We start from the raw sequence: 15,047 nt of genomic DNA, 5'->3' as shown, positions 1-15,047 counted from the left end.
TGTTGGCTTTGGCTTTGATCGAACAAGACCTTCTTTTTAGATGATTCAATCCAGTTCTCCAGAGAGAATTAGGTGGCATTCTGGGCAGAAGCCCTGCCTTGAAGGGAAGACTGTGCCTTTGGCCTGTGTGTGCTCTATCTCATGAGAACCAGAGAGCAGCAAATGAGGCATAGAAGGGCCATGTCCAACAGAACCAAGCATTCCCTCTGGGACCTGGCTGGTAGGAGTTCGGATTTTTCTCAATTACCAGAAAGATTCTGCTACAAAGAACAAGGTCAGGCCCAAGTGGAGTTTTCTATCAGTTTTTTAATTGTTCTACTCCTATGTTTTTTTTTCTTCAGCGGTAAAATGGAACCTGTGTAAAGTCCTCACTGGCATGAGACTAACACCCATATGCTAAAGGAGGTGAGATGTTACTGAAGCTCTTACGCCAGTGTCAGCTCAGTCAACATCACTCACTGTCCTAGCCAATTTGACCAGTTTTCCTGTCAAACGGCTCATGCTGTGGGCCTTAGCTTCAGCCTATTGTTGAGACACCATTGAATCAAAATAAAAACATGTAATTTGCTTTCATGAACATTTTATCATGCCAAAGAAAATATACTAGGTATTGTGCTCTGCTTTAAACAAACCCAATATATGAACGGATTGACAAAGTAGTGGCAGGTTATTAGCAAAAAGTTTCAACATAATTAGTAACAACAAGCTTTTCTGGTGCATTTTTAAACAATTAGTTTAATCAGTTCACACCTGCCTCGCTGTCACATACATAATGTCTATTTCCTTGAAACATCTTCCAGTCAAATGTATTACAACCAACAGGAACAAGAACAAAATCGATGTTCTTATCGTTTTCAGTTCAGCTTCTGACAAAAAAATACTGAAGTCATTGGGGCAATTCTTGCCCTACAGTATGGGTAGAGTTGTGTTAGATACAAAGTGAGACAATAGGAAACATTTTTAAATGAACAACAAGCTTTCACAGAGACTGTCTCTATCACATTGTTATTACAACATAGATGAGCTGAAACTTCATTTGTATAGATTTAGAGGAAAGAAGACCCTAAAGAGACAACAAGCATATAGAGGTAGTTGAATAGCAATATGGGAAGAAAAAAAAGAAGCATTATATTTATTCCCCGTTTGGGTCATTACAATGCAAGAGTAAAATGGCTGCTTAACAAACAATGGGAATTACAAACACAAAGACACATTTGCCACTGTTTAAATGGCTTGCTTGATATTTTAATCCTGGCATTACCAAGAACTGCATAAAATGATGGAACTAGTTTATCTAAGGTAAAGCCTATGAAGCCACACTGAACTATTTGCTCTCCTTTGATTTTGTTGTTGTTTATTATCATTGCTTTGACTATAGATAAATGTCAAGCAACTTTTAAAATGAAGCATAAGCTACAGTGTTGCTTTGTAAACTTGTTAATCACATTTGCTGCGACAAGGTTTTAAACGGCTACACAATCACGAAGCAAAAGCTTTAAAATGACACCAGGAACAGAGATTACAGGCACTTCTCTCTCAAGGTTAACTTAACGCATTTGAAAACACCCATTTGTAAGGGGAAATGTCTTCATTTCACCTCTGGTTGTGCATAATCCAGATTATTAAATAGTTGAACAGTGGGAGCTATCATTCTAAGAGGAACCAAATGCATACATTTGACTTGGCTCCTTTTCCTTCTTTCTTGCACTCAGAAAAGGCCACAAATTGCAGGCCATGCAGCCGGCTGCTTCTCAGAACTGTCTTCGATCAAATCAAAACCTCATTCCTCATGCCCAAGAATGGGCTGAAAATCTGTCCTTTTCTCTTATTTGGGATGCCTTCTATTTGCATCTCGATTGCACATCTCTGCTATGATTCTGCTTTGGGAAACAGAAATGGATGCAAAGTCAACATGTTAGGAACTCAAGGAACGAGTCCCTGAATAACACTCCCATCTTGGAAAAGGAGTTGGTGAAGGGAAACATAGTTCCCAACGGGTTCCAGTCCATCAACAGTATGTGATCTATTGGCAGTGAGAGACCTCTGGGTGCTGTGAACCAGCCTCAGAGCTCCACCGCTGCAACACCCAGTCACAGGGGACTATGTGAACCCAGTCCAGCTCCACAAGCAGAACTGGAAGCGCCACATGCGCGGTGATTTGGCTAGCCCCAGAGTGCTACGCAGCAGTGGGCTAGGTGCAGTCGTCCTTCAGAAAAGGCGAATTGTTGACATAGTCAGTTCTCTACCCCGCTACAGAAGGGGCAAGCACTCTTTTCTCCAAGTTATCTACAGAAAATTAGCTTTTATCATTTTTCATTTTCTACATTTTGCTGGTTATTAGCTAGCAGCAATAATAGTACAGTACAAAGCAGAAAGGCATAATGTCTGCTTGGTACCTAATATATATATACACAAGTACACACACACACAAACACACACACACACATATATATGCACATCTATATACACCTATATACATCTTTATACACACACACACACACACACACACACACAGGGAAAATAACCTACTAGGAAAAGACTAGGTCAATCACAATAAACTAGCTGAATAAATGGCACTGACTACCAAGGGGGAAGTCTTGTCCTTCTGGCCTAGATTTAATTTTATGTTTTTACTGTGTATGCTCTTTATTCTTAAGCTTTGCAGCAAAATCAATTCACAAGCAGCAAAATAGTCATGTCCAATTGATTACCCCATTCAAGTACATATCAAAGAAAGTCAAGGCTTAGCTTTGCACCTTGCCTCCCACCACTACTGAAACAAAAGCTTGCTATAAAACAATCCAAATGTGTACCAAGGGTACTGGGAAGCAAGTGCATGTCGGCCTAGCCAAGATCTATTGCTACAGTTAGTCCTCACTCATCAATGTGAAATATCCTATGATGTGGAATTTTATACATTTTGGAGAGCAAGAAGTGATGAGTTGGTTATTCTATGGAGTTAGAATTTAAGGATTCCATTTTACCAGAAATTCTAGACCTCCAAACAACACTACTTTTTAGTCCTCTTGAAAGAGGGAAAATTTGCTGGCATGGGATTTCCCCCTTATTTCTAACCCTCACTTGTTTTCCAGTCTTTTCACTTTCCCAAACAGACTTGACCCCCAAAAGAATTACATGTAAATCATCAAGTTATGGTCTGAAAATCAGGGGTGTGAATTCCCTCAACCAATTGTAAAGGGGTTGGAAATGGGTATTGTATGTAAAGGCAGGGTTTTATGGAAATGTAGCCCCTGATGATATTCTGTAACTATGAATAATCTAATCATAGCAGTTACTTGTTGAATGACTCCTATGTGCTAGGCACTATGCTAAGTGATGTATGTATATTATCTCACTTAATGTTGTATTAATAACAACCCTACATGCAGTATTCGTCATCACCATTTGCTAGATGACAAACTGGTTCTCAGAAAAACTGAAATCACAAAAGTAACACATCTAGCATCAGAGACACTTATGACCCTCTGCTGCATTTATGCCAGATAATAGGAAACTATTGTCCTAGGACTGTATTCTGACCATCTGGTTGGGCACCAGGTGCGAACGGGAGCCTTTCATTTCCTCCTCCCTGAGCCTGGGAGAGTTTGCGTGGGCAGTAATCACTCCTATACTTCCATTTTTTACTGGCCCAGTTGGGCTCCAAACACCCAACCTGGGACCACAATGTTCTGACAACACGGTGTTCGTTAAGAAAGTGCAGAAGAGGTTATTTGGTTTCTGCTTACATGAATCTCTTTTCTGTTGCCTGGATCAACTCATTCTCCCTTTTGTGTTTCTGGCCACAGGTGGTAATGGAAGAAGTCAGGCTGATTACTTGCGGCAATAACCTCTCACGGGAACAGAGTGGATGGGCTGCACATGAGTCAAGCATCACAGCTGTCCAGAGTCACATGGGGGATTACTTACGTGAAGGTAGGAATAACACAATTCATTTCTTCCCTGCCCTAATCTTTTCACTTGGTTGTTATAACACTCCTGTTTTCAGGTTGTCCTGGCACTAAAGAAACCAAACTGCACTAAGCAAGCTAAACAAGACCTCACTCTTACCCTCTTATCACTGTTCCTCCCCTGTGTTGAAATCTTGAGCCCATCACAACAAGGAGGGAAGATCATGTTTATATAAAATAATGGATTAACTGTCTGCTTCCTTTGAAAAGACTTAAAAAGCAAAAAGGTAGTTTGAGAGTTTTTTTTTAAAAGGGTTCTACATCTTTTTTTCCTGGTTTCTTTACACTTTTAATAATGAACCATCCTCATCAAGTGTTTCCACACATGCTAGCCAGGCCATGATCCTCACAACCCTGACTGACAAGAGGCGGGGTATGGAGGCTAACTGGGCATGGCTGTGACATGCCAGACTGAAAACCATCACCTCTGAAGAGTTACATATTCTCCTGCCTTCCCATTCTAACTGAATTGGAGAGAAATTAAGATATAATTAGATTGCTGAAATAAATGCATCGGGGAGATTGTAATAAAATATACTCCTCTAATTCATCTCTTGAGTCCAGAAAAATAATTCCTTCATCCTACCTCCATAGCAAATGGATTATTTTTATTGCACCCTGGCTTATTCCATAACCTATGCCAAATCCCATAAGTGTTTTCTACTGTTGCATTCAAATTGAAAGCAAAATAGCATCTGTAAAGATAGATGATCTTAGCATGATGCTGAACTTTAAGCATCCAATTGGATAGATACTGAAATGGTTCAAGAACTGGGGTCACATGTAGCACAAACCATTAAAGCAAAAACCACACATTTCTAGTATTGTTACTTCCCCCTAGGTACATGGTAAACCACAGCAATAAATAAAGCAGTATTTTTCAGTAATGCACACTTAAATAGTTACAAACACACATGTAGGGGAAAAAAGATATTGTGGTGCAAAAAATAAATTATTAAAACAGAAAGAACTATGAACATTATTTTACACAATGCTATATAAAATCTTAAAACATTTGGAATGAGATCTCAAAAGTCAGTAAGATAATGTAACAACATGATTAGGAACTGGGTATCACATTTCAACCACACAGTCATTCCTCTATGAAAGACAGAAAATTAAAGCAAAACCACTTTAAACTTTGAGAAAATTTTATGTCAAAATCAAAAAATTTTTTTTCTTCTGGGCTCTTAAACAACCTCTGCTGTGCATGTAGTTGTGCAGCATGTCAAGAAGCATCTTCAGGAAGAAAGTTGCAAACAGATCACATTTTTCTGGTCTTTTCACTTAATTTCTCTCTGATCAATAGCAGGAGAGTGATTCTGTTTGATACTTCCTTCTAAGATGTTATTGCAATTAGATATATTTACAAGATGACTCCCCCACAGTGGTGGGGGAGCGTGGGGGCTCCTTTTCAGCAATCCACTCACTAGTTCTGGTTTCGGGATATAAAGGCCAGGACTCGCCGAATACCATTCAGCCGATCCTTCAGGGACCTCATTGCTAGGAACGGGAGCTGAGCTCGGCTTTCCAGTGGAAGAACCGCTAACGTCCACCAGCACCAGGCTGGGCCATTCGGGTTGATCTGCAACAGAGAAATGGTATGGGTTCATCCTATTCCCACAGAAGCAATCCCAGTCTGCAGGCTTCCAAAGCTGCCAGGAAACAATCCAGGTGGAACTGCTTCTGTGTATGGCAGAGACTGCTAATTACACCCCATTCCCAATATCTATTTCCCTTTATCTTAGCTGGGCATACAGCCACTGGGGCCGACGGGGGGAAGCTACATTGCTCAGTCTCCCTTGCAGCCATAAGACAAAGTCCTGGCTAATGAGATGTAAGAGGCATTGATGCGTATAACTTCTGGGTCATTCTCTGGGAAAGGGACATGTGCCCTCGCCTTCATCTTTTTCTCCCTTTCCCCTGGCCAGAGTGTGGACATAGTGATGATCACTTTCTTCACTCAGGAGGATGAGGGCAGCAGTTACAGGAGGGTAGAGCTTTGTCAGGAATGAGCCTGGGTGTCTGAAGATCTCACGGAATACGGCTGCCCTAGCTCCCCATCTCTATGACTTTTGCTCTCTATCTAGTTTACACTACAGTTATTTTTGGTAGTGGTTAAAGCAGACACATTGATACCTTAACAAATACCCCATACCTTCTAGCCAGTGTGAATTCATGAGCTGAACTAGCTACTGCAGTCAGCCCTCCATATCCACAGACTCAACCAACTACGGATTGAAATTGGTTGGCTGAATCTGCAGAAGTGAAACCTGTAGATGCAGACGGCTGGTTGTACTCATTGCTCTGCATCACTTTATAGAAGGGGCCTCCTGGAACCAATCCCCCGTGGAGACTGAGAGATGACTATTCAGCCTCTTCCACCTCTTAGATTCTGTTTAGGCCCTTTGGCCTGGTGTGCAAAGCATGTGAGCCTTCAGTTCTTATGGCCTCTTAGGCTTTGTGTGTCTCTTACCTCCCTTCCTTTCCCTGTTTCTGGCTGAAGGCAAGAGTCTACATATGCCAGGTCACTATATGGGCCACAGTTAGCTTCTCCCCAAAAACCAGAGCCAATGGTTCACAGTCCCAAAGGAAAACTTTGCAAAAATTCCAATTGCAAAACACAGTCACATGGAAATATATTCCACCCCAGGTTTCCTCGATAAAGAGCTTTCCCACCCCACAGAAATCCTGCACCAAAATTCTGTCAGCAGTGGCCCAGGCACACATTGTAGGCATTGATGACTTATTTTCTTGTTTGTTATTGTTTAGTTGCTCAGTCATGTCTGACTCTTTTGCAACCCCTCCAGGCTCCAGTGTCCATAGAATTTTCCAGGCAAGAATACTGGAGTGGGTTGCCATTTCCTTCATCAGTGATTCTTCCCCACACAGGGATCAAACTCATGTCTCCTGCATTGCAGGTGGATTCTTTACCACTGAGCCACCAGGGAAACCCAACTTATTTCCTGCTAAGCCGCAAATGAGCTTCCTGCCCACATCCTTGGGAAGGTTGGCTTTAGGACTGCAGAGAACCACATTCTGGTCAAACTATCTACACATGGGATTATTTGCCTCCAAATTGGTCACCTAATTTTCTCCCAACCCTTGCTTCCTCTTTGCTTCTCTATGTCTCTAGATTCATTTGGATTCTTTTTGTCCCTCGCTGCAGTCTGTAACATCTCCTCCCTCCTCTGATAAGTTCTGAATGTTAGATCGACATATCCTGAACTGTATTTCCCAAGATCATTAAGAAAGATACTTAAGCTGATGTTAATACATGTGGCAGTTTCTAAGAAACCCCCTCTGGAGCCTTAGAACATTCTTATTAATGGCACCACTGGGGCTTATAGAATTGAATTGCTCAAACTAGATGTGATTTTTTTTTTTCTGCTGCTGCTGCCAAAGCAACACGTTAACAGTCCTCATAAGAAATGAAACAGAACCCAAGGTTTCAGCTTTCTGTGTCACTGAGCCCTTATGAATCGCTCTGTGGCATCTGTGTTTTCTTTTATGGAAGATGCTGTCACCATTACTGATCTCTATCTTCTGCCTGACTGGGGGAGAATGCTTTCCAGAAGATGAAGGGGAATATTCAACTTGATCGTGAGCTTTCTCAGAGCTCTGTCATAATCATGAGTCACACTGGCCCAGAGCCAGGAGCCTGATCACTGGGAAGCATTAACTGCCCTTCTCCCTCCAACATTCATGATGCCTTTGAATAGGGGGAAGGAGCCACATTTGCGGTCTGGAGAAAACAAGGCACTTCAGCCCATTAGGGAAGAGATTGGTGTTTTACAGCCTCAGAAGGCAAGAGGAAGAAGGAACTTTAGAGACGTCGTCGTCTACCTCCCTCATTTCAGAGATGGGGGGAAAGTTGACAAAAGGGAAAGGACTTGCCCAAGGTCACATGTAAGGAGGATCAATCTTTTAGCATGGATGTCAGAACCTACATACTCTATTTAACTATTGTGACAGAGTCAACAATGAGTATAAGTCAAGAATCAAGGAAGTTATGGGGATGATATTGCAGAGCTAGCTCAGAATGTGGAAAGGTGATGGTGTGAAAATATTAATATTTGACTACAACACCTCCAATCTTGTCCTAGAGAGACAGTATTCCCTGATTTACACTAGGCATGGAAAGCTTAAGGAAAATTAGCTACCGTCACTTTCCTGGGGAGCTTTTTTCTGATCTGTAGCTGGATCTCTCACATGGACCTATCCCTCCAGGAAATAGACTGATCTGTTAGAATCTAGTGAGCTCTTTTATAGTAGAGAAAAGGGTAGATTTAAGGATTGGGTCAGTTTTCTCAGGAAACTTGCTCATCCATAACAAGGACAATGATAAGGGTCTAGACCTCCAGGGCTAAGCTTCGAGGGAGCTGGGTATGGAAAGTTTCTGTGGTCCTGCAGCTGGAGCCTGAAAGGTGGCTGGCCCTGAGCAATGGGGAAGAGAGCAACCAGGAAGAGAGTTCTGAAGCCCCTGAGACATGGCAGCCTTTGGTCTCAGTTTCCCTAGATCCCCTTCTTTTAGGCCTGGCCTTTTGTGATTCCTGTCACCCTAACACATCACCACAGTGGGCATCTGGACTCCCATGAAAGACTTTTCTGTTGATGGTGCCTGTGTTCCCATCCTCTCACCTAACTAATCTCTCAAAACCTGTCTTTGATCCAAATTCCTACTGCTTTACTTTAGTTACCCCAAGTCTAACTTGGGGTCCTTTTGTTCTTAACCATGATGCCCATTGCCTAGCCAAATGAGACCAATTTGGATCCATCTAACCCTCTACACTAAATCTGCTGGATGGAAAGCACACACCCATCTAATCACAAAACCCAGGCTCTCTTACCTGGTGGGAATGACTGATTACAAAAAGACATTCTCATATACCTGGGGGTCAGCATCCTTCTCTGGCATTGGGCCAAAATGACTGAGTATCCGGTTCTTCAGAGATGATTTGAGGGAATGGAACCATGATGACGCTTGCTCATAAACACAGCTATGTAATCCCATGAGCTCAGCACAATCCTCTCCTTGAACCTGAAAGTACCAAAGTAGAAGGAAGTGTTCTGTAGCTTCTCCATCACACCTAGAACCCGTTTTGACACATGGCTCTTTGAGCATCCCTCCTGCCGCCCTCTGGGAAGGCTCACCCTTCTGGTTGTCTGCTGTGTAATGTGTGAAAGGCTCTTCAGCTGGATGATGGACTGTGTGGAAATACTGCTGAGGGTGGTGGATTGGAGAAAGGTTCAGCTGGGTAAATGAGCTGAAACAGCCAGACATATAGAAAACTAGCGATGCAAACTGGCCTGAGTGGATGCGTGCTGTTCAGCTAGGTTGTGCTGCTTCACACCTCTCTCCTTTTCATTTTTGACATCTGCTTTCCCATTGCTCCCTGGGAAGAGGGACATGAATGTGTCTGTGTCTCAGCATGTAACTCTATCTTCCAAGGCAAATACATTTATTCACTGAGCAAATGTTTATTACTCTTGTACTATGTAGTGAATATAAATATCAATGATTATGCGATAATTTACCCATTAATTCAGAAAACCCAGGATTAACTGGACATGTCCTCTTTCTCCCTAATGGAATGATGGATTATCAGGAAGGGCTCTTGGCCACGTTGCATGTTTAAAAATAGAAATGTGCACGTGAATCTACAATTGTCTCAAAGGAAAAAGTTGTAAAAGATAAATAAATAAATCAAATATATACACACACACACACACACACACACACACACACACACACGTAGATTGAGCTCCAGATCTTGGTATCCCTGGCAGAGACCCAATTCCAGTGTGAATGGGCTGCAGGGTTGATCTGGCTCGGAACCTTTCATGCACAGATACAACTCAGCAAGTAAGCAGGGGAAGGCTGGACACGGCTGTGCACTGCTGCTCCACAATTGAACTGCAACCCGGCAGCATTCAGTGTGGCTGCAGCAGATGGGGAAGAAATCCCCAGGCTTCCATCAGTGCCGAGAAATCCTCCTGCAATCATCTTGATCTGCCAAGCTACATGGAGAGCCTGGCTTCAGAATTCTTGGCACCGGCCACCCTCACCTTTTGGTCTTCAATGTATTCGATGTCAGCTGTGTTGTAACCATCCCGCTGGCCCTGATGGAGGACCTTGAAGCGCCTCTTGCCTATGCTGTCGACCACTGAGCGGCCATCAGCAAAGAACTGAACATTTCTGATCTCTAGGATGCAGCCATATTCTGCAAACCTGTTTAGAGGGAATGGAGTTATGAAAGTAAATTCTCGATAAGCTGTTTCCCTTGCCCGCTATCCCCACTCCATCTTTATACCCCATGTTGTGTCTTGAGGGACTTCTGCCTTCTTGTCTGTCCCAGGGTCTATGGCTGCAATAACACCACAGGCAATGCTTGTGTGAAAACTGATCTTAATGTGTAACTGTTACCGTTTATTGTGCTGTACTCAGTACTTTATCAGAGAAGGCACTGGCCACCCACTCCAGTACTGTTGCCTGGGACATCCCATGGACGGAGGAGCCTGGTAGGCTACAGTCTATGGGGTCACTAAGAGTCGGACACGAATTCACTTTCACTTTCACTTTCATGCACTGGAGAAGGAAATGGCAACCCACTCCAGTGTTCTTGCCTGGAGAATCCCAGGGACGGGGGAGCCTGGTGGGCTGCCGTCTATGGGGTCGCACAGAGTCGGACACGACTGAAGCGACTTAGCAGCAGCAGCAGCAGCAGTACTTTATGTGCATTATTAACTCCCCAGTCCTTCCAACAAACCAGAGAAGTAGGTACTATTATTGTACACATCCTACAGATAAGGAAACGGAGTCACAGAAAGGTTGAGTTATTTGCCCGAAGTCAAACTTCCTCCAAGGCTGGAGCCAGAATATGAACCCAGGCAGTTTAATTCCAGGGCTCATACTCTTATAAAACAAGTTTTAGAATATGTATCAGCCATTTAACAAAAGGTTGATCCTGGGGTGCCTTTAAATAGGCAGCCTCTTACATGATAAAACTAGGGGCCAGAGGGATCCTGATCCTTACAAACGCACCTGGAAGGGCCCCGAAGTAAGACCACAAATCCTTTCCACCCAACCTCCCTTGACGCACCTAATTCCTCGCTTACCCTTTGACAGGATCTCCAAGGCACATGCCAAACTGTCGTGTGCCTGTCTCAATGCATCTACGGATCATCAGACGGTAGCAAGGCTCAAAGATGTGCAGGGGACAAGGAACCGTGGGGTAGGCCATGGTGCACACGAAAATAGGCACGTTCTTATTTAAGCTGTCAGGAAGAGCAAATGACATGGATCTCACAGCATGGGAGCAGAACAGAGAAAGGCTGGTCGAATTTCACCATGTGGATCCCCCACAGGAAGACAAGGAGGCATAAAGTGTGGACAGCTGATAAAAAATAGTAAAATGCATCTGATGCTGTAGGCTGAGTCCCATTACCTGATGCACAGGTTAGCCTAAGGGCTATGATTAAAATGGATATTCTATACATTCTAATTTGGGTAATGAAGTTGTCTAGTACCTTAACATTGTCGATGATAGTTATACCTCATATTTTTCTTTCTTTCATACTCTCCACTCCAAACAATCTCTCCAGGTGTCTTGCTGGCAGTATGGGGAAGGGCACTGGTGGTAAAAGTGAACCCAGCTCTCCAGAGGGATGGTGGGAAAATCTCTGCAAGATCCCTGTGAGCATCTCCCATTTGCAAAGCTCCCAGAGGATGTGCATGGCAGGTCCAGCTGGGAGGAGGGAGCAGTAGAGAGGCAAAAGTAATATAGCCCAGTGATGCTCAAATGCTCCTGTGCATTGGAGTCACTGGAGGACCTTAAACACAGACAACCTGGCCACTGCACCTCGCCCTCCCAGAGACTCTGGTGCAGTGGCTCTGAAATCAAGACCTACGAGTCTGCCTCTCAATCTGTGCCCATGAAGATTCAGACACAGCCTGATGGAGAACCACCAACCAGGCCAGCTCCTCCCGATCACAGTTCTGTTTGTCCAGTAAATCCAAGGGACATCTGAACCTAAACCTGCCAACAAATATAAGATTGTCTGCCCAAATCTCAAAAGGATTAAATTTGATTCCCCTAAAGGAATATCCCCAGTAAATTCCAGTTTTTATTAATAAGACATTAAATGATACATGAGAAGAGGGTTCAGAAAGATTCAAGGTGAACTTAATATCAGAAAGAAAGATAAAGACTCCTGCAGTAGATCTAATATGTCAATGAGAAAAGAAGGACTGCACTTCTGGCTTCCCAGGGAAACATGTTAGTCAAAGGGAGAGGTGCAAACGAACTGGTTTCAGTTTAACAATGTTTTCTATGGGGTGGGCATAAACCCAGAACAGCCTCCTCGGGAACTTCATCCTCAGAACACTGTAAGAATTCCACTGGGAATGGGGAGATGAGTGGGCAGCAGTACGAGAGGCAGAAATTAGTGACTTCCCGCTGCTTTTTCTGCTACCTGAGGCAGAGAGTTTGGAGCCCTACTTCCATCTCACCCCTACTCGCTACCTCTCACAACACCTGTGATGGAAGAGGAATCATAATAACCAGAAGCATTCTTACCATTACTTTTATTAAGTGCTTATTCTGCACCAGCTCATTTGATCCTCATAGTGAGTCCTTGAGGTAGGAACTACTATTATCCCCAAGTTACAGATGAGGAAACTGAGGCCCAAAGACATTAAGTGACTTGTATAAGGTCATGAAGTCTACTCACTTTGTGGCAAAACTGTGTCACAAGCCCAGGTCTGACTGACATCAAAGTTCTTTACCTCATAGAACCTCCTTATGTATCTGAAGACTGTCTTCAGAATATAGCTGACCCTTGAACAACTCGGGGGTTACAGGGACTGACCCTCTGCACAGTTGAAAATCAGCATGTAACTTAGAGCCAGTTCTCTTTATCCATGCTTCCCTGGTGGCTCAGCTGGTAAAGAATCTGCCCACAATGCAGGAGACCTGGGTTCAATCCTTGGGTTGGGAAGATCCCCTGGAGAAGGGAACAGCTACCCACTCCGGTATGCTGGCCTGGAGAATTCCACGGACTGTATAGTCCATGGGGTCAGAAAGAGTTGGACACAACTGAGTGGCTTTCACTTTCATTGATCTTTATCCACGGTTCAGCATCCATGGATCTGACCAACCACACATTGGATCATGCAGTACTGCAGTATTTACTACTGAAAAAAATCCACATATAAGTAGAACTGCATGATTCAAATCCATGTTGTTTAAGGGTCAACTATACTTCATTCAGTTCCCCTGATAACGTATTCCAATCTAATCCTGCCCATGACACCCAGCTACTAGTGCCAATAACCTGGTCAGTGGTTTGACTTAAGTTTCTTCAGTGGTGAGCTGGTAAATGAACAATCAGCTTTCTAGGGGTGGGGAGGGGAAGTCCTTGTTACTGCATTTGCCAATTTTCACGGTGTCAACACTCTCACTGTGGCCAATTTCAAGCTATCAGCATGGTATCATTAAATGGGGAAGATATGTGCACTTTCAGTTCTATGAGCTGGCGTGAATGAAACTGAAAACAGCAGTGTGCATACTTAGAAAGTTCTTCCATTTCCTCTTCATAAAGCCTCCTTCGTTCCTTGAGTTCTTCTGGAAGGAATTTAGCTATTAGCTCTTCCATTATGACGTTTTTGCTGTACTTTCTTGATGCCAAGCACTACATGGGGAACAAGGCAGTTAGATATTATGCAGTCATCAGAGAAATACAAAGCACTGCTGATGTAATCAGTAGAACACTTCAGTGACCAACATACTGGAGTAACGTTGATAGACACATTGGCAGCTCATATGATCATAATGTATATAATCTCTGGAGGTTAGAGTTTACCTTAAAAAAACACATGCAATGAATTACTTTTATAATTAGAAAAAATATTTTAACAAGGAAAAACACCTGCATTGAAGTTTTAAAAATGCCATAGCCTTCCTAAAACACTGAAATTGATTATGATCATGTTTTTTGTCAATTAAGGGAGACAATCCTTTCCTTTCCTTTTTTCTGATTATTGTGTTTATAAGCTCCCAGAATGTTCTCCACTTGAGATATGCTGCAAGTCCGTGGTCAAATGGTTCAGGGAACTAAAAAGCAATTTTAAAATCATTCATCCTTTCCTGCCCTGCCACACTCTCAGTGCTTGGCTTCTGGATATTTTGAGTCTATATATTATAACTATTTTTCTCCTCTAACTTAAGTATTTTTAAAATAAACTAAATACTGGTGATTTCATTTCCCATTTTTTTTTTATTATAACATCTAGATATCATTAAATTCACGTTATAAACCCTGATTTCAGAACCTAACTCAGGCTCAACTGTCACTATTACTCTTATCCCAAACACCCCTAGTCTATGCATATCCAAGGAGCTGTAAGGAGTGGGTGTTAACAGCATGAACCAGACAATGGGGATGACAACATCTGCAGAGAATTGCTGGTTATGGAAACTACCCACACAGACCCAGCAGGGGGAGCTCCTGAGTATAACACTGCAGGCTTCAGACATTTTCCCCTTTGCCAACGTCTGTCTATTCCGCAGTGAACATGATCGGAATAAGATATTTCTCTCTCTGGAAAATGGTGCAAGTATGACCCCAGGTGAATACCCAGAGACAGGTGGAAATAACTTCTAGCCCCTAAGTCCAGGATCCCACAGCCTCTGCTTCCAGGATGCCTTCTTAGCCACTGGCATTGCCTGGCTGAAGGAAAATCAAAGGCTTGCCCAGTCTTTGGGAGAAAGCAATGGCTCAGAAGGTAGCCTATCCAAAAAGGAGGTGACATCTCTGCTGATGCTAAAACAAAAACCCAGGAAAGGCACATATTAAAATGTCAACAGTATATTTTCCTTCTTTCTGCTGTTCTGAATGTTGTAATGTTCCCACAACACGAATGCATTATTTAAGTATAACAGCCATGGGCTTCTCACCTACAATCAGTACAGCAATCCCCCCTCTTTACCCAGGCCAGACATGACACTGACCCTCCCCCCATCCCAACACACACCCTCAGGGCTATCCTGGGTGATTATCTCACTTCCTTCCCTTAGT

At 43.1% G+C, this 15,047-nt stretch overlaps 1 protein-coding gene across 3 annotated transcripts in view; it reads right to left on the bottom strand.

The window, feature by feature from the left end:
* Positions 1–707: 707 nt before the first annotated feature.
* LONRF3 (LON peptidase N-terminal domain and ring finger 3) overlaps positions 708–15,047 on the bottom strand; it is a 39,695-nt gene continuing 25,355 nt past the window's right edge. For all 3 annotated transcript variants that reach the window (XM_070784107.1, XM_070784108.1, XM_070784109.1), the window contains 5 exons: positions 13,540–13,661; positions 11,088–11,246; positions 10,038–10,200; positions 8,860–9,009; positions 708–5,553 (listed from right to left, as the gene is read on the bottom strand). In XM_070784107.1, coding sequence (XP_070640208.1) covers positions 5,398–5,553; positions 8,860–9,009; positions 10,038–10,200; positions 11,088–11,246; positions 13,540–13,661 — 750 coding nt within the window. In that variant the 3' untranslated portion in view covers positions 708–5,397. The remainder of the gene's footprint in view (positions 5,554–8,859; positions 9,010–10,037; positions 10,201–11,087; positions 11,247–13,539; positions 13,662–15,047) is intronic.

Source organism: Bos indicus, chromosome X (assembly GCF_029378745.1).
Source record: "Bos indicus isolate NIAB-ARS_2022 breed Sahiwal x Tharparkar chromosome X, NIAB-ARS_B.indTharparkar_mat_pri_1.0, whole genome shotgun sequence".
NCBI lineage: Eukaryota > Metazoa > Chordata > Mammalia > Artiodactyla > Bovidae > Bos > Bos indicus.
The sequence above is the reverse complement of the archived record's forward strand: the minus strand, read 5'-3'. Positions and strand labels throughout refer to the sequence as shown.